Source organism: Heterocephalus glaber, unplaced genomic scaffold (genome assembly GCF_053883595.1).
Source record: "Heterocephalus glaber isolate CG9 unplaced genomic scaffold, H.glaber_assembly_v1.0 deba00001497, whole genome shotgun sequence".
NCBI classification, from domain to species: domain Eukaryota; kingdom Metazoa; phylum Chordata; class Mammalia; order Rodentia; family Bathyergidae; genus Heterocephalus; species Heterocephalus glaber.
This window is the reverse complement of record NW_028258320.1, coordinates 6,034,224-6,057,938: the sequence shown is the minus strand read 5'-3', so window position 1 is coordinate 6,057,938 and position 23,715 is coordinate 6,034,224. Positions and strand designations below refer to the sequence as shown.

Below are 23,715 nucleotides of genomic sequence, written 5' to 3'. Positions count from 1 at the left end.
GATGTTGGGAGGTGGAAGTCTGGTTGGAGGAGGTGGGTCACTGGGGGCGTGGCCTGGCAGGGTCTATCTTCCTCCCTCCTCCCTTGATCTCCCTTTCCACTTCTGCTGCCATGCCAGGAGCTGTTTCTCCTCTACCAGGCCCCTATGCTACACCTGTCTGCTTTAGAGCCAGCCAACTATGGACTAAAGCTTCTCATTTAAGTTGCGGGTATCGGGTATTGTGTCCCAGCGATTAGAAGGCAACTAAGACGTGCTCCCCGGGACAGCGTGTGGATTCAGGGTCTGCCACGGGGGTGGGGTGGGGGGCTGGGGCTGCCATGAGGGGAATGCCTGGGAGAGAAGTACTTGCCAGACGGAGCTCCACAAGGGCAGGCCCTGTCCATACTACACAGCCAGAGGTCTGTCCCCGCCACCCACAGCACCTGGTACCCTCATGGCATCTCTCCACAGTCTGCAACAGCACAAAAGTCCCCACCAGCCCAGTATCTAGCCAAACCCTTCTGTGCTCTGCAAGAATAAATGAAGGCCAGTGAGAGAGGCTGTGGTGAGGACACAGACAGGTGCCACCTTCCAGGCAACAGCACAGGAGAAATGCCTTTGTGCAGCAAGAGGGATGGGTAGGGGTGCGTCACCAGCAACCAGAGCTGTGGGGCTCTTTCTGCCACCCAAGGAGCCCAACACACATTCTGCAAATCTAAATTAATCCAGGAGTCAGCCCCCAGCAGTGCCCCCTTCCCACTTCCCGCTGCCTGCCAAAGATGACCACAAAGCCAAAAACAGCCCTCCAGTCTACAGGGACATGGCCTGTTCTTCCTCAACCAACTTGACCCACTGCAAGGGCTCTTGGCCTCTAAGGGGCAATGTCCCCCTCTGCCCATTCCCAGAACACCCCACCTTCCATAGCAAGGCATGAGGGGGATGCAATCCCCGAGAACCAGTGCAGCCAGAATGCAAGGACTCAAGCCCCCAGCACGAGGTGGGTCACCCCATATCCCACAAGCCAGGACCCTTTCCCAGACCTCAGACAATGCCAGGTTCCCCGAGGGAGGAAGGAGAAGGGGCAGAGGAAGTCTGCAGAAGGAGACCAAGAGGAGCTTTGAGATCAGAATTAAATTCTTTAATACAAAATGCTTTTAAGATATAGCTGTATTTCTTTGTTGTTGTTTAAAAATAAATATGTACTACGGAATATCCCGAAAAACTGCACTAGAGACAAAAGATGTGATGTTAATCTTTTCCCCCCACAATTATTACGGATAAACAGTAGCACCAATAAATAAATGATAACAAATATTAAAATTAAAAAAGGAGAGAGATTTAGTATGTAGAATTCTCTATTTTTTCGTTTTGTTTTTACATATAAAAAACAGAATAGCGACGTCTATTTTATCAGAATCACATATATACATAAACACATATATATATATGGATATATATATACACACAAACGCAAGTTGCCAAATATATATATATAGTATGTAGATGGATATTGAAACCTTATTTCAAAGGAATGTGTGGTGGGAGCCAGGGGAATGGGGAAGGCAGAGCTAAGTGTTAGCAAATTAAATATCTGTTCGGGACAAGCCAGTGACTGTCACCAAGCAGGGAGAGAGAGATTGGAAATATGGATTTTATACACAAAAACCAGTACAAATAAGAGAGCAAGTAAGAGGGACAGATACATCTCATAAATAGTTGAAATTAAATATTAACCAAGAATACTGAAAAAAACCCTACTCTTTAATTAAATTAACTGTTTTAATTTCTAATTAAAAAGGGATATTAAATAAGTACCGTATATAAAACACTTTCTCTTTTCTCTGTCTCCGTGGTGGGCATATGGATCCTGCCCGTCTCTCTGTGCCTCAGGAAGGGGAGGGGAGGGGAGGGGAGGGGAGGGGAGGGATGGGGACAGAAGGGACAACCACTCACACACACACAGCCAGGTCTCCTGGGGGACAGAACTAGTGGTTTCAATAGTCTGAGGACAAGATGCCCTCCTGGGCTGCTCAGGGGGTAAGGAGGGCAGGGAGAGGATGAGGGGGCCCCGGGTGGAGCCATCACCCGGCATTTCTTCTACCAATGTCCCTCTCCTTCGCGAGGACACCCATCTGTGCCTCTTGGGTGACGGGAATCAGTTGCACTCAGGTGAAGGCTGTCGGACTCTGACTCTTCCAGGTAGCATGTGGCAGGGATCTGCAAGCCCTCCGTGTCCTGAGGCTTCCAACTCCCGTCTGGAGCCAGTGTTCTCATCCCTGTACCTGTCAGCTGTCTCTCTGTCCGTGTGACTCAGGGTGGAGGCTCAGGGAAGCCAGGGCTGGGTTTGTCGGTGTTTCCAGAAGTGAGCCAAATTTGCCCCCATGCCCTGGCTTTGCATGTTCCCCGGCAGAGGAGAGGACCCTGGCCTCCCTAGAAGGGACAAAGCGATCACACCAAGGTCTCTCACCCCATCCTCTTCCCTGTCATGTTCTGGGAGGGACATTCTCCTCCCAACTCAAGTCCACAGCAGTCAAATACATCCAGTGAAGACACCAATAACATTAGCAAAGTTAATTTAAAAAAAGAATATATATATTTTATATATATAAAATATATATATTTATTTTTATATATATATAATATATATATATATGTATGTATGTATGTATGTGGGTGGGTGGGTGTGTCTACAGGAATCCCAGAAATAAAACTCTCTAATCTTCCGGGCTTGGCGATTTAGCAGCAAGAAAAATAAAAATGACGAATCCAATTCCAAGAGGGACCGTGCTTGGTCACCCGCCCGGGAATGCTTCTGTCGGAGCCTTGCCCTCCGGACCCAAAGTGCTCTGCGCAGTCTCCTCCTCCTTCATTTCAGGTTTCTGGATTAAGGACTGTTCTGTCGATGTAATGGTGTGTGGCGGCGGCGGCGGCGGCGGCGGCGGCGGCGGCGGCGTGGTGAGTCTCAGGTGCTCTGCATCCATCTTCCCTGGTGAGAGGTCTGCTTCCTGAAACCCCAAGGGAGGCTCCTTCCTCCAGCCTGGCTCACCGCCTCGGCTTGTCACATCTAAGGGGACAACGGACAAAGGCTGAGGGTTAAGCCAGCAAAGGAGGCCTAGTAGTGAGGCGAGGAGCCTCCCTAGTCGGGAATCCCGGGTCCCTGCCACACCTAGCACAGCAGGAGCAGAGGATGGGGCGGTCAGTCCTGGGATGGGCACCTAGCCCTGCCCTCATGGAGCCCCTAGTGCAAGCAGCAACCTAGGTGAGACAAGACAAGACAGGGGGATACCTCACGAAGCAATGAATGGACACGTGCCCAATGACAGCCCAGAGGTGACACTGCAAAGCTAATGGGTGACAGTGGAGGAAGTTAACCAGAAAAGGGTTCCTGCAGAGGAAGGGTTTTGGTTCCAGCTCTAGGGACTGGTTCAGGAAGAGAGAAGCAGGGCCAGGAAGATTGGGTGGCCAGCAAACACAGGGCCTCCCTGGGGACGTGAGATCCCCAAGGGAGGGGACCCAAGGGCCTGGGCTCCAGGAGGGTGACAGAGCATCTCTCCTGAGCTGGCTGGCAGCTGCAGGCCAGGCCCCCACTGCCTGTCCTTTCCAAGAGTATTCACCCTAGGCCAGGCAAGGCAGGTCAGTGGCTTTGCTACTCTCACTGGAGCAGAGGAGACATCAGACGTCTTCTCATACCCTTGCCACCAGGGGATGACCTTTTACCCTAATGTGTGGGGTCCCAAGCCCCTAGGCTGGGAAGCTGAAATCCCCAGCAGAGCAAGGTCTCTAGAGTTGGTGACCTCACATGTCCTCTCTTAGAATAACCACCACCAAAACCCTCAAGTGCCAAGTCGCTCATCTCTCCTGGGGCCCCTGGGGAGCTGAGCCCCCGGCGTGAGGCAGAGTCTGCACCCCGGCAGTAGTGCACACTTCCTGCCTCCACACAGCTCCAAGGCAGACAGAACCCACAGCAAAACACGGCCTAGTCCCCACATCCCCTGAACACCCACAAGTCACAGAAACACAGGCCGGGGGCAGGGGAGCAGATCCAGGGGCCTCTGGATTGGCTGGGGTGCCCAATCCCACCTGGGCCACCCCATAAATGCCTCCTCCCTGGGTGAGGCTCCCCCCAAGCAAGGCCACAGTGGCACTAGGAATGCCACCATCACAGCCCTCACCCATGCAATGTTCACAAATGCACTTGGCTCCTCCTTGGTCCCCACATGGATAAAGGACAGAGGTACAGACACTTATGGGTCCCAAAGTAAGCAAGCCAGGCCTGGGCTTCGGAGTCCATAGTGTAACGCTGGGCCCTCCTGTCCCCATCCTGGGGCACCTGGAAACATGCAGGCTGTCAGGGTTGTCACCAGGATTGGGACAGGATGGGGGTTATCTAGGGTTCTCAATGCTAAATGCTTCATGGGTGTAGAATTGTCCATCCTAAACCTAAGACAGAGAGAGCCCTGTGCTCAGGAGCCCTAGTCTGGGGGTAGGGGAGTCCTCCATCCCTGCCCACAGGGAACTCCGGGGCAGAGAAGCGGGCTGTATAAATGGCAGAGGGCACCATGAAGCCATGGGCAGCCCGCACTTGCAGACACCAGCAAGGGCTCTGTTTCTCGGTATCAGAACAGATGAAGGTCAGAGCAGCAGCACCAACAGCCACCACCAGCAGCGGGACCACAGGACACAACACACAGCTTGCGTCCATACCACATGAAGCCACACCACATGAACCCTAACCAGCCACCCCACACAGGCAGCCAGGGCGACCTCGGAGCAGGCCCACCAGGCCAGGCCAGCCCCAACATCCCTGGGGCCTGGCGGGCAGAGAAGGGGGCAGTGGCCAGGCAGGCAGAAGCAGCCAGGCAAGCAACTGGCAGACGCACGCACACGCGCACGCGTGATCTCTCTCTCCCTCCAGCGCCCTTCTCTGACTCACTACCCACCCTCTGGGGACCAACCTGCAGGTACGTTCGTTTAACTCAAGCTGCCTCGCCTTGCAACGCGAGTGTGTGTTTCTGCAGGAGCATTTACACGTCTGCGGATCTTGTACAAACAAATGCTTTCTCCGCTCTGAGCAAGGCCCACAGGGACTGCAAAAAGGCAAAAGGAAAGACATCTAAGCTAGAGCATCAGCAGAGAGAGAGAAAAACCCATGCAACACCCTTGACGCATGGCAGCAGCCCCCCAGCTGGCACGTGGCCTCCATGTCCTTCCACGCCCTGGAAGGAGTAGAGCGCAGCAGAAGACAGAGAGCAAGGAGAGAGGCGGCACTGGCTAAGATGCCGGCTCAGGAAGAGCAGGGCACAAGTGGACAGAGCGCGCAGGGAGAGGGCGGCCATGCGGGACGCATCTCAGGCCACAGGGCCCCAACTGCTGCCGTCCCCAAAGGGGCACATCTTGATTCTTCTGCCTCTATTGGGGGCAGCAATCGAGGGCCCACAAGATCACCCAGGACACCTTCATCCCAGCCAAGGCTTGTGCCCTGGCCCCCCCCAGCAAAGGCAGGGTGAGAGGTCCAGATACCCTGTGCACTCCCATAGTGGGACCACAGGGACGCCCTAGGGAGACTCCAATGAGGTTCGAGCTACAGTGAGGTTCCCCTCCAAAGGCCCCAAGTCCATGAGGAGCCAAGGCATTTCTACCAGACGAGAAGGGGCTGTGGCACGGGGCTTGATGCACCCAAGTTCCTCCTTCAGCCCACAACAAGCCACCTCCCAACGTGGCGCCCCTTCCTCTCAGTGTCCCTGCCCCACTCACTCAGCTTCCAGACATGTGCAGAAGCTCAGTGGTGGAAACCAGCTGGATGTGCAGGCCCCGGTGCCCAGCACCAGTGCCAACACAGGCCCACTGCCACCAGCACCCAGTGGGTGAGAGAAAGCCTGTGTGTGCCCAGCCAAGCCAGAGTCCCCTCCCTGAATCCTCAGGCCCACGCGGCCCACCCATCTACCCCAGCCCCAGGCCCACAGCGCCACCACCAGTTTACCCACTAGTGCCCATTAGTGTGGTGAGAGAGAGAGAGAGACACTGGGCAAGGAGGGTGGAGGAGCCAGGAAGGGGCCGAGGGAGGGACGTAGGGTGATGGGAAAGGATGCAGGGAGGCTCCGGGGATTAGCAGCGGCCCCAGTGCACACGCCTTGGGATTTATACCGGGATTTCTTGCGCTTTCGTTTTTGCCCCTTTCCCTTTCCTCGAACTGATTTTCTGGAAAATAAAAAGAGACAGACAGAGAGAGCACGAGACTGGGAGAAGGGACAGGAAGGGGGTACAATGGAGACAAAGCCTGACTGAAGACATGAGTGGCACACTGTGGAGCGGCCGGCCATACAGCCCACAGCAAGGCCTGGGGTAGGCAGTGAGACTGTGGAGGCCCAGGGGCTCCATCTCCTATCACACCTGCTCCCAGCAACCCTGTCCCAGTCTGACCCTGAGGATCAAGGCCTATAAAAGGATGGAGAGCAGGTGGGAGGTACATTTCCAAGTGTAACAGAAAGGGGTCCCTCCAGAGGGGCAGCTACCTTGGAAGCTGGCCCCAAATCTACCCCAGGGGGGTGGGGCTAGGCTCATCTCAGCAGGCAGGGGCAGCAGGGTCAAGGGACCACAGGGCTGGGGGCTGGCAGTGCTTGCCAGGGAACCTGTACCATCTCTGCAGATCTCAAGCCCAGGTGAGCCCTGCTTCTCTCCGCCATGGGCAAAGCAGGCATTTGAGGAATGAGCAAGGAGACAGGCTCAAGGAAGCAGAACTGTCCAGGAAAACACACCTCAGCATGTCTGCCTGCCCAGGGGAAGAAGACAGGGGGAGAGGGGACAGGGGACAGGACAGCATGCTGGGAGGACAGAGGAGGGTTTCTCTGTGTCTGTCTCTCTCTCTCAACCTATCCTCCTACATCACTGCTCTGGAAGCCACTGCAATCCTGGAAGCTGGGAGTTTATGAAGAGCCAGAGGCTGAAGCTGGGGCACTTGGAGTTCCAGAGTGGCAGGGCAGACAGGTCAAGGAAGGCAGGCCTCGGTGCTGTCTCTCTCTCTCTCTCTCTCTCTGTCTCTTGTTCCCTGGACTTGGCCCCCATCGATGCCAGCTACCCACCAGTGCTGGAGGCTATTGCTCCCAGAATCGGTTCCCCAAGCCATCCTGCCCCACAGTGAGCAGGAGAAACCCTCAGAAAGTGGCCAACAAGGCACCCTCCTCACCCCCTCCTGGCCAAGGGGGCTGAGCCTGCTGCCCACCCCATGCCCCACAGAAGGGCACGTACCAAGAACCCCTAAACTGCGCCACTAAAGCTGCCTCCGAAAGAGGTCACTTCCTCTGACACACAAACACGGGCCTTTCTGCCACCTGCTCCCTCTGCCCACTGTGGGTTCCCTACAGCAAACCAGTATCACACTGTCCCCCGAAACAGCAAGGGCGGCCAGGAGTGCCCTGCTGACCAGAAGGCACTGACCCTTCCAGAAGGCACATCAGGCTCCAGACAAGGTTGTCTCACCAACCCGACAGCAGTTAAGCCCAGAGCTGGCTACAACCGGCTTCTACCACACATCCCTGGGAGACCAGCACCCCGACTCTATGAGGCCATCAGAGACCCTGAGAGAGCAGGCCAAAGCCCTGAACCAGGAGGACCGCCAAGAAGAGAAGGCTGAAGTCGTGGCCACTTACTTTTCTTGCCTTGCTCTTTCTCTCTTTGGTCTGCAATGGGTAGAGAAGGAGAGAAAAATAAAACAAGGATTAAGACGGTGATGGCAGTGACAAGGATAATACTACTAAAGGTGAACATCGAACACAGCGTACATGACATAGCAAAACATTTTTAACATTTTTATATGTTGTAATAGCTCATCTAACCCGTCTAGCAATGCTGGGGTGCATTCAGTCATGCCCAATCAACAGATACAGAAACTGAGGCCCACTAAAGGCCCACAGTCACCAAGGTAGGAGGTGACAGTAGCACCGAGCCCAGCCCGTCCTCACCTGCATTCACATCTGCTGTGCTGGAGGAAACTCATCTCCCCAATGTGCTGCCCTTGGTGGGGTTTGATCCGCATGATCTGCAGGAAGGAAGCAAATCAGAGGTCAGTGACCCAGCCAGCCATACCCATATGGGACACCCAGGGCTCCTGCCACTCAGTGCCCAGGGGTTCTAAGAGCAGGGATGGGTGGTGGAGGCCGGGGACCAGGGCTCTAGCAGGAGAGAGCCACAGGCCACCAGGCTCCCCCAACCCTGCTGGCCTCAAGGAGCCCCTGCTCCTCTTGAGGGAGACATGGCTGCAAGGGTTGGCCAGGCTGGGAATTCGGGTCGTGGTTCTTACCATCCCCTCCCCTTCCCGAGAGCCGCCCACCCCATCTCAGAACTCCTTCCCACTCTCACCCTGCCTGGACCACGATGCACAATACACCTGTCACCAGAGAGCACCCAAACACTGGCTTTTGACTCTTCGCAGGCCAGGCCCCTCCAGCTTCCCAAATATAGGCCCCCCACCCCTCCCCCCACCAATGGAGGCCTTAGGATCTCTCCAGAGAGGAGGAGAGGGGCCTTTGCGTCAGGATCAAGCCCCTCCTGAACTGGAGGGCAAAGGTCAGGGAGGAGGAGGGGTGCCTGGGCTTGATGGGAAATGCGGGTATCTTCTTTCCAAAGCAGCTAAGACCCCCACACATCTCTCCACCCTAGCCCAGCGTGGGGCAGGGGCTGGGCAGGGCAAGTCGAGCTCCTCCTACCCAGAGTGCCCCGGGAAAGGACCTGGTCCCCTGCTCCAAAGTCTAAGCCCCTCCCTGTGGCCCTGGCCCCACCCCTACAGGGACCCACCTGCATGGTGATGTTGAACTCCTCAGTGGGCACACACTCCAGACTCTCATCATTACAGCAGCCCCCACACCGCATCAGGGGCACACAGGATGGCTTGAAGATGTACTCGATCTCATCAGGGTACTCCTGGAAGATGTCCACCAGCGTCTCGATCGGACGGCAGTAGCTACGCTTGTAGACATCCATGAACTTCACCACTACAGGGAGGGGGTGATACATGAGCCCAGGGCATGACAAGAAAGGTGGCCAGGCCCTATCTCCACAGATCACAGGAGCTGTCAAGACCCAGGGGAAATGGCCTGTCACATCTGATCCCTGACTCCCCGTGACAGCCCAGTGAATTCAGTGAGTATGGGTGCACCTGTTGGGGGCGCTCTAAGGTTCATGTGCAGGGAAGGACAGCCACCTTTGTCAGCCTGATCCCTGCTTTCCTACAAGCTCCCCACAGCCTTAACACCAATCAGGCCAGCAACTGTTTATTGAGCACTTACTATAACCAACACTGTACAGCAGTACACAGGGATCATCTCCATGATCTTCCACCCATGAATGCTACCCAACGGCACTGGGACCTCATTCTACAATGGGGGCTGGAGGCGCAGAGAGGTCCCACTGCTTGTAAGCAGCAGAGCTGGAAAGAGCTCTGATGCCCAAGCCTATGCCATGCACGGGACTCAGAAGGCACTTTGCCCCAGCCAGTCCCTCTCCCCAGACAAGGGCTGAGAAGGTATCAGCAGGTGGCAGTGGTCAGGCTCAAGGTGCAGGCCCTGCCAGCAATGGATAACCCTGCCCAAGAGGGCAAACCGCTTGCATCATGGAAAAAACAGTGCTGCGCGGCTGCCGCAGAGCATTTCTAGAAGCTGATCTGGAGGGAGACCAAGGAGAAGACAGTTTCCCAGGCTGATCACAGTGCCTGAGGTGCACCCGAGCATGAAGGGGTAATTCTGGGCCACTGGGGTGGGGCCCTGAGAATAAGTACACATAGGACTCCAGCAGGACTACAGTAGCGTTTGTGGCCCAGCCGCCACTCCCCAGCACATCCCACCAGCACCACCACTCCATCGCCAGCCTGTCCCTGACATGAATGAAGAAATGATCCAGCCAGCAGGGAGGCTCAGGCTCCAGCCTCAACTCTGTGTGACCTTGGGCCAGTCCCACCTCTCTCTGGGCTTCTGCTCATCTGAGTGAGTGGACTGGTCTGATCTTTAAAAAGACACAGGAACAGAGGCTGAAACATGGAGGTTTCTCTCCTGTTTCCAGCCCTGAGAATAACTGGTCTCTTCTCATTCTGGGTGACACAGTATGGAACTTCACCGAGGCATCTTAAGTACCCACCCCTAGAATACTGCCCCCCACCCACATCCCCCTTGCTCTGCTTCCCAAAGGGGAAGGAAGATGAGATCGAGGGATGCATGTACAATAGGCTGGGTGGGGACGACCTAGAGTTGAGGAGGAGGTGGTGAGAAGGCCAAGTATGAAAACAGAAAGGAGAACAAGAGGAGGGGCCCAAGCCAGACTCCCACTTACCCAAGGGCTCTACTTCTGTACAGCTCATAGGCACAAAATGCTTCCCTAACCTCAACAGGTTAAGGTAAAGCATAAAGAAGAATAATTGGGAGCCAGGGATTTAGCTCAGTGGTTCTGCCACCTGCTTTGCAAGTGCAATGTCCCGAGTTCAATCCCTGGTACCGAAGAAGAAGAAGAAGGAGAAGAAGAATTATTATTGGACCAGAGATGAGAGAAAAAGGTTTTTAATGCCAAGTCTATACTAAACAAGATGACTGATGCAGAACTTTTGAACTGACACCTTGCCATGGCTGGGACAGAGGTGGTCCAGGGTTGGGGCTCCACCCAAGAAGGGACAGCAGAGACCTGACCTGGGCGACAGGACAAAAGGGACAAAACTCTCAGAATCTGCAAGGCCAGATGGGGAGGGGTCGACCCCACCAGGACCCCGCCCAGCCTGGCCTGGAAAGACACCATCCTCCTTTCCACAGGGTGCATGTACACACACTCCAACACCGGGCTTCCATGGTTTTCCTTATTTATGGCAGACAGGCTTTTCTCCAGCAAACAAAGACCATTTGTCTTGCCTCTCCCAGACCACAAAGACCACTGGGAGCAGGGGCCCTGTCAGTGGCACTGGCCAGGGAGTGGCAGCAGGCCAGGCCCTGGGCCAAGTGAGGGCTCCAGGGGTGGGGAAGTAGGCAGAACCAGCCAGCTACTTTGGGCACACTGGATATGGGTCCGGGAAAGTGGGCCTGACAAAGACCCCCAGGGCCACCCCCTCCTCAGAGGGGAACAGGGGGAGTGGCCTGGGGCTGGAGCAGAGGCCACACTCAATGGTGGGCAGAGTCAGGGTGTCCCCAGAGAAATGGGAGGATCTCCAAGCTCCAAACCACATCGGAACAAAAGGCAGGCAACTTCAGGGTTGGGCAGGGGGCGGGGCGCCTGGGAGCTACAGCCAGCCCTCTGCTGGCCCGAGAAGGAAGTTCACAGCACCCAAAGCCAACCACCAGGGCTTTCTCCACCCCCAAAGGGACGCAAGCTGCAGTGGAGGTGGGAGTTCCCATCAGTAGCACTGAACATCCTTCTCCCCTGGGAACAGGGGTACAAGGGACATTTGCCTTCACACCTGGAGTCCCCGAGGACTGCCTATCTATACTCACAACTCCTGCTCCAAATAAAATGTTACTAGAAACAGGAGAAAAAAAGCAACAAGTCCTATTTCTAGCAGAGACTGCAACAGAGATGAGACTTCAGGAAAAGGAAAGATTAAGCTCATGGTGCCCACCCCTCTTTCTGGCTTGAACCTCATCTTCCTGTACCCCACCCCCCACAGGTCTGCAAAAGAGAAATTGGGCCCTGGGGTAAGAGGGGACCCTATCCAAGAGCCAGGGACTCACCTTCACGGGGATTCTGCTCTCCTTCCACCATGGGTGCCGCCTGGGACCACTAGGAACAAAACAAAGAGCAAGGCGTTGGCATGGCATGGGTACAGGCATGGGCAGGGACGCAAGGCTCAGCTACTGCCCCTCCTCCCTCAGTGCTGCCCTCTCAGCCACAGCCTCTGCCTTCTCCAAGGTACTTGAGTGGAATAGGGACCAGCAAGGGGTCCCTGCAGGCTTCAAGCATGCCCACCACCCCAGACGGCTCCAACCCTGAACCCAGAGAAGTTAAAGACTAACCAGACATGGGGGGAGCTCACAATGCAGGAGCCAAAGAGCAGAATGCTTCGCTGTCTCAATCCCGATCCGCATCCCCTCCCCATATTGCCCTCTCCTCACTCTCGCTAGCCCCTTGGTTCCCTGGTCCAAAGCTATGGGTAAGTATTAAGGTCAAATAGGAGGACAAATTTGGACTGGGGCAGGAAGGAAGGACTGGGGGCGAGAAAAACAACATGGTGACCTTCTCCTGCTGACATGACAAATACCAGGGTGAGCTAGTGTTGGGGGGGGGTGTGCAGAGGACCGAAGGGCACCCGCCACCCTCCCCCAGCAGTGCTCTTCAGTCCCAAGAACACTCCGTGTCCCTACAGGCTGCTTAGAGGGTGGAGAGCCTGGAAGAGGCCCTACTTCACCCTGCGCTCTTCTCCCAGTAGTTGAGGCGTGTTTCCAAAGCCTCCCTAGCTGTCCACTCCCACCTTGTCCCCTCTCCCCTCTCCCCTGGGCTCCTTCCCTAAACGCAACCAGGGAAGCCTTTCCTTCCACAGAATGCCCAGCTCCCAGGAGGGCCTGCCCCCGCCCCTCCCTGAGAAGTTGTGAAGGTCAAGGAGCCAGCCCTGCGGACCCGAGAGCAGCAAGCAAAGGTTTCTAGCCCTTCCTGAAGGTCCCAGTTGCCCCCAACCCCCACCCCCACCTGCTCCTCTTGATGGATCTCCAGATACCCTGGGAAAGGGCCCACTATGTCTGCTCTCCCCTTCCCACAGACCCTCAGTGGACCCCAGGCCAGGCCCCCAGCCTTGCCCCAGGGCCAAGGTCGGAGGAAGCCCCTCTCTAGGGAAGACGGCTTTTCACAGGCTCCCAGCTGAACCGCGCCCCCATGGCAGGCCCCTCAGAGACCCCTGGTTCTGAACCCCAGCCCTCACCTATTCCCACAACACCCCCAACATTCTCCCTACACCCCCCTCACTTCAATGAGGAAGGGGAGCAGAAACTTCAGACCCCTCCAAGGCCAGGGGGCACAGGAAAGGCGGTGTTGGGCAGGGAGGGGCCAGGTGCCCTTCTCTGGGGGCCTCTGAAGGTCACACTGTGACCAGGCAGCCACTCCTCCCCTCCTCCCCACTTGGAGGCCTGGAGCCAAGGCCTTTGTGCCAGGGTCTGAGGAACTCTGGGTGGTGGCAGGGACCCCTGCCCACCCTTCCTTCTGCCTCCTCTCTAAGGGGACTCTGGCTGAAGGAAGCTGGAAGGGAGGAGCTGAAGAAGACCCCTTAGGTGGCTTTGAGAAGCAAGTTGGTGAGCAAGTTTGCAGTCCCAAAAAACCACCTGCGCCAGCGCTGGGTTTTGCTAGGACAAAGTGTGCGTGCACAGCTAGGGGAGGCCAGGCAAAGGTAGAGGAGGACGAGCCCGAGCTGCCTGGGTCACAGCAGGTTCCTCCAACACCAAAAGGATAAAGTGGGGTGATGGCACTTGGAGCCTCCCCTTGCCCACCCCCATAAAAGCAGCAGCATAGCTCACTCCCAACTGCTGGGTAGGAGGAAGGCACAGGTCGACAACACGGGGCTTTAGGTAGAGTTAGCACAAAGCACGGAGTAGGCTCTGGCACCCCCAACTTCTGACAGTTACCATCCTCTGCCCGACTCTGGGCCAGAGAGGGTCAGACAGGTCCTCTCAAAACCGAGAAGCAAAAACTACCAGGATGGCAAGCCTTTCCTCCACGCAAAGGAGAAAACTGGGGAAAGGAGGAAGGGGCTCAAGAGGTTCCTGGCAGCACAGGGCAGCAGCCGGGGCTGGGGATGACAGAGGGGGCAGAGATGGCTCCCCAGGTCCCAGGCTGGGGCTCCCTCGAGAGGTCACCTTCCTGCGGAGAGACGGCGGGGGAGGGGCGCCACCCGCCGCCCCGAGCTCCCCGCTCCTCCGCGGACGCGGCTCGGGAACACGAGGCCGGCCAGGCCCGGGCTGATGTAATCGGCCCCGCGCCGCGCGCACCCGGCCGGGCGGGGGAGGGCGGACACCGCGCGGGTCTCGAGCTGGGACAGGAGGGGGCGGCGCGGCGCTGGTGGCCCGGCCGGCGGGGGGTCCCCGCCGCGATCCATTCTGAAACTTTTCCCAAACTCGCGGTGAGAGCCTCAGAGACCAAGGCGGTGACAGCGCACCCCCCCCGCCCGCGCCCTGCCCCCTCCGCGTGTACCGCCCTCCCAGGTCCCAGGTCCCAGGTCCAAGGTCCGGGCACCCCTGGCCCACAGGCTCCGACCCCCGCCCCGCCGCCCGAACTCCCACCTAGGGGACCCGCGGCCGGGCGCAAACTTCAGCCGCCCGGGCCCGCCAGCCCAGCCCCCTCGCCGCCTCCCGGGCTCTCACCCTACCCGGGCGGCCGGGATCGTACGTGAGGCGACTCCGGTGGGTGGGCAGGGCCCGGGTGGGCGGCGAGACTCGGCCCCCTCCCACCCACCGCGCGCCCCCTCCCCCTACACGCACAGCGACCACCGGGGACGCCGCGCGCCCGGCGCCAGGGACCCGCGTGGGGCGCGAAGCCTCCACGCGCGCGTGCGCGCTCCCACACCCCCAGCCAGGAGAGGGCCTGGCGGGCACTGCCGCTTACCTTGGCATGGTGGAGGTAGAGCAGCAAGGCCAGGCTCCAGTGCACCCAGGAGAGCAAAAAGTTCATGGTGTCGGAGGCCCGGCCGGGGCCGGCGCGGCGCGCGCTCGCTTTGCGGCTCGGGCTGCGGGACGGCCCGCTCTCCTGCGCGCCTCGGCGGGATCCGCTTCCTGCCGGGGCCTGGGGCGCGCGCGCGGCCGGGGCACTGTTTGCGCACTCGGCCGCCTCACCCGTCCATGGGCCCGGCCCCTGAGAGCCGAGCGCCCGCCGCGGCCCCCGCTCCGCCTCTCTTCGCCTTCCGCTCCGGTGGCGGCTCTTCGCGGCCCGTGCTCGCCCTCTCGCCGGCTGCGCTCAGGTCGGTGGCCCCGGCGCGGACCACGGCTCCTCCGGGGCGAGAGCCGCCCAGAAGTTGCGCGAAAAGTTTCAGCGCAGTGCCGCGCGCCCCGACCCCCTCCACGCCGCCTCCGCGTGCGGGCTCCGAGGGGCAGACGGTGGGCGCCGGGCCAGGCGCGGTGTCGGCCTGTCCGTCCGTGGGCGGGCGGTCCCGGGGAGTCCCGCGAGGAGGGCGCCCCGCACGCTGCGCTCGGCGGTCACCCGAAAGCAGGTCACTGGCTGCGCCCCGTGCCCCGCGCTTCTCGCTGAGGCCGCGGCGCGCGCTCGCTCTTCCTCGACTTCTCTCCGGGGCTCTCGCCGCCTCTCTCTCCTCTCGGCTGCTTTCCAAAATCCGAAGTAATTTGGAGCAAAGGAGCGATCTCCCCAAAGCGTCGGCCCGATTTCAAGCGGGGAATAGAGGGCAAAAAATAAATTAAAATGGGAAACAATAGTGGTGGGGTTTTTTTTTTATGTTTAAGGGGAAAAAGGAGAGGGGTTAAACCCCCGGGGGAAAAGAACGAAGCTCAGATCCCAGCGCGGAGGCCCCGGCCGTTAAGTCCGCTGGCCCTTCTGCCGCGCCGCTGCGTCTGCCCCGAGCTCCGCCGCCGCCGGCTCAGTGCCCAGCGCGCGGCCTCCTCGCAGCCCGGCTGCCCCAAGCCTCTGCGCTCCTGCCTCCGCCAGCCGACTGAAAAAGGAGCTAGCCTCGCCCATTCCTCAGGCCACGCCCCGGGGCTGGGCCGCCGGAGCCTCTCCCCCTCCCCGCTGACACCGCCTTCCCCACCCACCCCCACCCCCGGGACACGCGGCGAAGTCTGGGCCCCGAGCCTATTGCGACGAAGGGGAAGCGCGCCCCCCACTAGGGTTCGCGCCCGAGACTCGCTCATGCGCCCCCTGAAACGCTGCCCAGAGACACGCACGCCCGTGGGGTGGGTACAGGAAAGCGGGGTTAAGTGCGGACAGGGCCTGAGCGCGGTTCCCGCTTTGCTGGAAATATTGGAGGGGGCGGGGAGAGGGACGCGAATCTGTTGGAATCCTGGAGTGACCCTTGGCCTCTCCCCCTGCACACACACACACGCACACGCAAACGCACGCACACGCGTCCTTGCTCACGCAGCCGCGGCTCGCCCAAGTTCACGAGCTCCCAGTGGTGGCTGAGCGCCCCCTAGTGACCACCGTCTGCACACCTCGTGGGCTCCAAGAGGGACCCGACTTGGGAAGGGGGTAGGCGCTGTGCGCTTCCCAAGCCCCCATCTCTGACCCCCTAAATGGATGGTCTCTTGGGTAGGAGCCCAGTGCTGCGTGCAGGGGGGCACCATGTGCTTATCTGGAGCCCTTATCTGGCCTGCAGAGACGGGAGGAGCTGGAGCCTGGGGTGAATGGGGTCTTTAGGAGCTGTCCAGGAAGGCTTCCCTGGGGAGGAGAATTTGGCAACGACTTTGTGGCGCTGAGAACGGGAAGCTGTGTAGTTCTGGGGTTAGTCAGCGACTCGGGGGAAAGAGGACCTGTTGGAGCCCACGTATGCACTGCGGAGTCTGGCAGGGCCCCGGGCAGAGGCAGCTGGGCAGACAGAGGCCCTTGTTCCTGCTCGCCATCCTCCCCACAAATGTTGCCAGGGAGCCGAAGCCAGGGGGCTGGTGGGGGCGGAGGGAGGCCAGGGCTGGAGTAATGATTCAAAGCTACCCCCATCACTCAGGAACGTCCGCAGGCCGGCTGCCCAGAGCTCCCACCAGGCAGGGCGCCAGGACCAATGCTCCCCAGCCCTGGCTCAGCGCATCTTCTGAACAGAACTGGGGGGGGTCTCTTCAGCCAGCCCCACCCCCACCCCCGTGCCTTCAGGAGCCCTTGCTCCTCCTCCAGGTTTGCACTCCTTTCCCTGTCCCCTCCCTTACCTCCAAGCTCCCTTCTCTGACACCCCATGTCTTTCCTAAGTGCTCCCCAGGGCCCCCCCCACCCTTGGATGTAGGACCTAGCCTGGGAAAATTCCTGGTTGGGCTTTGGCCCAGCTGTTCCTATGCTCCCCCAGGGAACAGGGTGTGTGGGGGGGTACCTGGGGTAAGAGAGGGACCAACCAGTGACATTGCCCATACAGATCTGGCCGCGCCAACCTGGGGCTCAGGTAGGTCGGGCTAGACAGAGACAGCAGCAATTTCCCTGCTCCCCTAAAATGGTCTGGGAGGTCACTCAGCTGCCCCCCTCTGTACATAGTGCTGTGGCTTGTGGGGGTGCTAGGTGACCTCCAGGGCAACCCAATTCCACTGGTGAGGTGTCCAGAAGGCCCTGTGAGGAAAGGGGCGGCTTCCAGCACTCTATCCCAAACTTCCCATCCCTGTACTCCAGCCCCGTCTCCACCCTTGCTTGGCAGGCTCTCTAGCAGCAGGGACAAGGTCTTGATAGTAAATCCTTATTCGCTGGCCCAGCCCCCCTTCCCTGCCAGCCTCCTCACTTAGGTCCCTGCTCAAGCTGACAAGTGGGCTACGGAAGAGACTCCCATAAACTTTCTCCTCCTCTGCCTCCAGCACCCAGAACTCCTCCTGCATCCCTATTTGGGGCAGGACAGAAGCTCCAGGCACTGGGGCTCACTCCTGCTCCTGCCTTGCATCCCTCTCATTCCATCTTTTGTCCAGCCTAGAGAAGAAATGGCCTAAAGAAGAGGTATCAGGACAGAACCCCAGAGATGCGAGGGGGCATCATCCACGGTCATGTCGCAGCCCCAGCACCGCTGGCTCAGCCCCTGTGCCCACAGCAAGGTGTTCCAACAAGCCACTTGCAGCTCCCTCTGTGGGCTGTGTCGGGAAACCAGGGCAATGACGGTGCAGAATTCCCCTGAGAACCAGCGAGGATTGCAACCTGGCCTAAGGGCTTTGAGCAGCCTGCTCTAGGGTGGGGACTGAGCTCCCACTTCCACCCTGCCCTCCAGAGACATGGCCTGGAGGTGAATCAGAAGAGGGGTCAACTCTGGATTCCATGGCCTATGGTGTCACCGGCTTCCACAAGACACTTGCATGGACCCAGCAATGGTCATACCGTCACCAAATTAAAACCTTGAGTTCCCTGGTGTTTAAAAAATAGAGAAAAAGAAGCAAAACCACAGTCCTAAGACCTCATGGTGTGTCCTCAAGCATCCTCCGTGTCCAGGACTCAGTTTCCTGGAACAAGCTTCCTGCCACTCATCTTTTGTCCCTGTGTCACTGCAGGGCAGGGCCCATCGGGGCAAGCTGTCTCCAGAGAGAATCCTGCAATCCCCAGAGGGGGCACAAAGGGTTACCCCTAAACCGGGAGAAGGTGGAGCTGAGAGCCCCCCAGGCAGAGGTCTTGCTGGGTTCCCATCTCTGGGCTTGGGGGGGCCACAGCCAGTGGCTCTGGAGGAGCTCAGAAGGTGCCAAGGAAAAAGGAGCAAGTGTCCCAGGTGAGGGGGAAGGGGACAAGGACCGGGTAGGGGTGGAGAGGAGTCTGAAAGGCCCCCAGGAGCAAGCAGTAGTCCCAGCAAAGGAAGTAGTGATCGGGCCCAAGGCACAACAGTTGTACTTTGTCCTGACATCCAGTCACCTCCCCTGTCACCTCCGGTGTTCAGGGAAGCTCCCACCTGTGTGGGTCCAGGCAGTTCATCTAGAAGCCACAGATGAACGGAGAGACCCTCCTGAGGAGGGAAGGAGGACAAGGAGGAAGTGGCCGGGCCTGGCTGTCATCCACACATTGTCCCAAGTGGGTCACCATGATGGAGGGAAGTCCCCTTTCACTCCATCTCCTGAGCCTCCGGTGCCCAGCAGGGCACTGACCTGCAGGAAGGGCAGTGACACCCAGCTGCTGAGTGGAAGGAATTCCCTGCCTGTCTCTGACCACGGAACCGCCCTATCCCACTCACCACTAAGTGTTCCTCTGTCACCAGATCTTTGCAACAAAGCAATAGGAGAGCTGGGGAGAGGCTCTCCCTCCAGTGCCAATGTCGTAGCCGCCCATGGATTTGGAGATTTGACTGGGGACCAGGAGAGGCCGGTATGGTCAGTTGGGAAAAAGATTGGAGCAGAGGTTCCAGTACAGAAAGGGGAGGAGAAGTCAGCAAGAAGGGGAACAGAGCGCACCCTTCTGTGGGGAGCACAGCCCATGGACCAAGTCTCTGCCCCAACTTTACAGGCCCCCAGTCAGTCCCTTGGCACTAGGCTATCCCCCATAGATGGCTTCTCCCCAGCTGCCCCAACCACGCCTGCTCCTGACACCCCAGTCTTTGCTACGGTCCAAAGCCTGACCCCCATTATGCCCATGGCTTCCCCGGCCACACCTCCCACCCCATCAGCCTGGGCAGAACTCGATGGCATGTGGTGGCTGTGGGAAGCTGTGTCCCCCCGCCCGACCTCAGAGCTCCCCCAGGTCTCCCAGGCAGCAGGCTCTGGCTGGTGTGGCAGGGACACTAAGGAGGACAGTGCAAAGTGTAGGAGCTTTGGGGCCAAGTATGCCCAAGGGCATCCCTGGCTCTGCCCCTCTGTGTGGCTGTCTGCGCCATCGGTGACCTGGTCCATAAAACAGGGGTGAAAATACCTGCTTGGAAACCTGCATGCACAGCTCCTCCAGACTTCCTCCCAAACAGCCCAGCCAGAGCCCTGGGGAAAATGCTGCTCCCACAGGGGCGAGCCCCTGGCCGAGCACTCGCTGGCCTCAGGAGGGGCCTCCGGTGGCACAAGCAATTATTAAACCTAGATCTCAAGCCCTGCTTTGGGCTGGGATCTGGGTTGACACCTGTGTCCCCCTCCTGTCTGCAGGGGACTAGAAGAGTGAACTGAAACGAGGAATTTTCTGACAGGGGACACAGAACTGCTGAGATGGCCAAGGGCTTCCAGGAGGAGGTGTCGGGTGAGTGAGAACAAGTTTCAGTCAACTTCCTGTGGAGTGGGGACAGGGGACAGGCGGGGCTCCTGCAGGATCCTGCCTCTCATAGTGACCCTCCTGGTGCCTCTGAATGAGGCAGGGGATTAGGACTTCCTCAGAAATCTTCCCAGCAGAGTCTGGGGGGACAATGCTGTTTCCTCAGGCGGTGAGCCCCAAGCTGCCTGCCCTACCCCCTGGAACAGCAAGTCTCTGCCTCAGAATTTAAACAAACAAGCCGACTGGAAACAGGTCCAGCTATACCTTCAGCACCACTGTTGTTTGCCCCAGGAGTGCGCAAGGGTAGGACAGAGGACGCCAGCATGTGTGTGACAGCACAAGGCCACTCAGCAGAAGTTACTCCTTCCCTATTCTTACCTGGTACCCAGAGCTTCCTGCCTGCCTGTCAAAGACATGGGTGGAAAACTAAGAAGAGCACTGAACAAAAAGTCCAGGGCAGCTGTGTGCTGTGTGGCTCCTCAGTCCCTCTCTGCACCTTCCTTCTCCTATTATAGTTCAAGGTTCCTAAGCTCCGAGGCTCTGTGAGGAACTAGTAACTCCATCTAACACTGCATCGGAGACCACTGGTACCAAATGTCACATCCTCTATAGGGCTGTGGCCTTAGAAGCCTCTTTTTTCCCCTTTGTTTTTGTTTTTGTTTGAGACAGGGTCTCACTATGTAGATAGGGCTGGCCTTGAACTAACTATGTACCCCAGGCTGGCCTCCAATTCACAGCGATCCTCCTGCCTCAGCCTCCTGAGTGCTGGGATTACAGGCGTGCACCATCACATCCAGCTCTTAAAAGCCTCTTGATGAGGGTAATGCTTAAGTCAAAGAAGTCTAGTGCCAATGATGACAGCCAGGTCCCAGCACTGAGGGATCGAGGAGAGATGCCCTTGTGAACCCTTACTGTGACACCCTGGCTCCCACAACCTCCTGCCCCCATACCAAGTATTAGAAAAGGTGGCATGGACTGGACTCAAATCTTGGTTCACTGTCTCCCGGCTGTGAGACTTTGGACGAATCACTGTGTCCATCTAAGCCTCAGTTTCCTCATCTGTAAAATGGGGGGCTCATAGTACTTACCTGGCAGAGTTGTGGGGAGCTGGGTGGAGACAAGAATTCAAACCAACCTCCTGCCTGCAGGAGGTTCCCTTTCTCCTGTCCCTACCCCTACTAGAGAGCAAACTCTTAGAGAATGCAAACCCACTATCACCTGCTAAAGCAAACAGAAAGGACTAGGGAGGGGCTGGCCCACACCTCCACATTAGAAGAAAGAAGAAAGAAAGACACAAATTTCACGATGCGTGCCAAACATGACTGGGGCAGGGACATGCTGGCTTGGTTCCTGCGCTACTCTTTGGAGCAACCCTGTCACCAGGTTATCATTGAGTTGGCTGCAATATGGATTCCTTCAGGGAAGCCAGGAAAACAAGAAGCTGGGACCGAAGATGCCCCTGACAGCAAGATGGCCCCTTTCCCCAGGACCTCCCAGAGCTGGAAGTTGGCCTGTGACCTGGACCCCCCGAGACAGTTCACAGAGACAAAGCCAGAAAAAGGTCACCCCATCATTCTGCCTCCCTTCCCAATCCCAGAAGTGCAGGGTGGGACATAGGGAATGGGGAGACCTCCCCTTGGCTTCCAGAACCTTCCTGGCCTAACGGCCTGGAGATAATCATGAAGCAATTAGTCAAAGGATATCTGTGTCCGGGAGAGCTGCAGACGGGTTCCCAGGAACCTCAGGGTCCTGGAAGATGGGGGTGGGCATCACAGATGCAGCACCCAGGCTTTATCTGCTTCCTTACTGGAGCTTTGCTTGAATATCATTTGAAGAAAAGACTCTGCTGCTGAAGAAGTCTGGAAACCCCTTCCCTGGCCCAGAGGTGGCTAAAGCCATAAGGACATAAAGAGGCAAGACAGGTAGGGCTTCCACAACTCCCTGAGGGCACTGCCCCCAACCACTGAGGTTAGTGGCCAAAATATCTCACACCCACATAGCACAGCACATGTAGAGCCAGGGGCCATACACTGAGCCAGGCACAAACCCCTCCGTGTCTGTTTTGTGGGGAAGCCCAGGGAACCCAGGAAGGGACCAGGGTGTCCAAAGAGGCATGGAAGCGGACTGGGGCAGGAGCAATTTGACAATCTGGTGGCTGAATCAGTTCCCTGTCTCTGTCACTCTGCACTCCAGGATGGAATGTGCAGTGCCCCAAGGATGAAGCTCCAAGCCCAGACCCCTGCTCTCCATAGGGAAACACAGAGCAGGGCCCACAGGCCCTGGGTCACACAGGTTCCAGCCACCGCTGAAATCAGGACAGACAGGGCCAGCCCCAGTCCCTCACCGGAATCCAGCCCCCCTACCCAGACAGTGGACACCTTGGAGTCACCAGGACACTTCCCTTGCTCCTTACTTTTTCCTCCAATGTCTTCCTCCCCCTGTCCCAGCCCTTGGTTCCCAGGGACCTCCTGGCCAGTCCTGTTGGCCAAGCGCTCCTCTGTGCCATGACAAGCCTCAGTCCTGGGCAATGGCTGCTCCAGCTCCCTGGTCCCTGCTAGGGCACAAGGCTGGGCACCAGGGCACAAGCTAGGGGACAAGATGTTCCTCATCTCTCCCTGTCCCCATTGGCCCTCTGGGAGCTGAGAAAGAGCTTGCAGAAGGGAAACTCCTGGGACAAGGGACATTCTCCTGCCACCTGGGTGGAAGCTCTAAAGAGAGCATGAGTTTAGTGAAGGGCACCCACCCACCCATCTTGTTCTCCCCAGAGTACCAGAGGCTCTGGGCTCAAGCCTATGGGACTCATAGACCACATGTATGTACACACACACACACACACACACACACACACACCAGAGCCCAAGGAGAAGAGGAGCGTCCCAGAAATCTGCTGCCCCAGGCAAGGTGACCTGGGTCACAGCATGACCACCCCGAGCACCCCCAATTACCTGCAGACCCCCTCTGGTGGACACATGCTGTCTCTAGAGCTTGGGCAGGGGGTCAGGATTCCTGAGTTCTGCGGCTGCTTCAAGTGGGACCCGGAGCAGGCACAGCCCCTCTCTGGCCACAGTGTCCTCCTGCATAGACCGGGGGACTGGAATCTCAGGCGCTGGCTGTAGGGCAGGAAGGGAAAGCAACTGAGGAAGGTTGACACTGGGGACATGGTGGCCAGGTCTGGCCAGCTACAGCACAGGGAGCGGATCAGGAGCCACAGCCCAGGACCACCTTTAATGATGTCGTAAAGATTCCTCGGAGGCGGGTGGACAGAGAAAAACAACCTCTTCCATCCATTGTGTGACCAACAGCCTGAGTTTACCAATGACCACCAAGCAGAACAGCAGGCCTTGCAGCAAGAAGGGTTTAAATTAGATAAGCACAGACCTACCACACTCATTTCTCTGGGGGATTTGGGAAAGATAGCACAGGATGTTTATCTAGACACTTCCAGGCCCATTCCTGGACTGGCTAGGGGAAACAGAGCGAGAGGAGGCAAGATAGGGTGTCACCCCCCACACATCCCTTCAGGAGCAGGGCCGGCAAAGGGAAGCACTGTGTCAGGGTGATGTGGGATGGAACAGAGGATGCCACCACAGCAGCAAGTACTTGTGGGGACACAGAGACGTTGTCCTGTGAGAGGGCTGAGAGGGTGCCTCAGCCCAGGGACCTCTGCCCTCCAGGGGCCACAGAACCTCCCTGTGGCAGGGCCAAGGCCTCCACTGTGGCCTCAGTGGGCAGGGGAGCAAGCTGGTCCCCGGGCCACCCCTGCTCCTCCAACCCACTCTCTCTGAGGACAGCTATGGGTCCCAGGGAGACCATATGCTTTCCCCCACTCCTGGCCTGGCCCTGAGGCAGCCGGAATGGTTCTGAGACTCCTTCATCACCCACTGTCCCCAATCCAGGGACTTCCAGGGCTCCTAAAGGAACTGAGGCCGAAAAGTCCCCTGGGAAGGAAGCCCTGCTTTC

The 23,715-nt window shown here is 58.1% G+C and overlaps 1 protein-coding gene across 4 annotated transcripts; it reads right to left on the bottom strand.

Annotated features, from left to right (window-relative positions):
- Positions 1-1,095: 1,095 nt before the first annotated feature.
- Vegfa (vascular endothelial growth factor A) lies at positions 1,096-15,298 on the bottom strand. Of its 4 annotated transcripts, none has more exons than XM_013072755.3 (8): positions 14,530-15,298; positions 11,676-11,724; positions 8,770-8,966; positions 7,938-8,014; positions 7,626-7,655; positions 6,124-6,177; positions 4,935-5,066; positions 1,096-3,043 (listed from the first exon to the last, which is right to left on the bottom strand). In XM_013072755.3, the coding sequence occupies exons 1-8, from the start codon at positions 14,593-14,595 to the stop codon at positions 3,022-3,024; spliced, it is 627 nt and encodes a 208-aa protein (XP_012928209.2). In that variant the 5' UTR covers positions 14,596-15,298; the 3' UTR covers positions 1,096-3,021. The 4 variants fall into 4 exon arrangements, with proteins under 4 accessions (XP_012928209.2, XP_087040744.1, XP_087040743.1 ...); XM_087184618.1 differs by lacking the exon at positions 14,530-15,298 and adding an exon at positions 11,958-11,982; XM_087184617.1 differs by lacking the exon at positions 6,124-6,177.
- Positions 15,299-23,715: the final 8,417 nt, after the last annotated feature.

Coding starts and splice junctions, on each gene's coding strand:
- Vegfa (XM_013072755.3), bottom strand. CDS start 14,595: ATGAACTTTTTGCTCTCCTGGGTGCACTGGAGCCTGGCCTTGCTGCTC. Junction 11,725..14,529: donor TCTACCTCCACCATGCCAAG/GTAAGCGGCAGT, acceptor TTTTGTTCCTAG/TGGTCCCAGGCGGCACCCAT. Junction 3,044..4,934: donor TTAAACGAACGTACCTGCAG/GTTGGTCCCCAG, acceptor TTGTCCCCTTAG/ATGTGACAAGCCGAGGCGGT.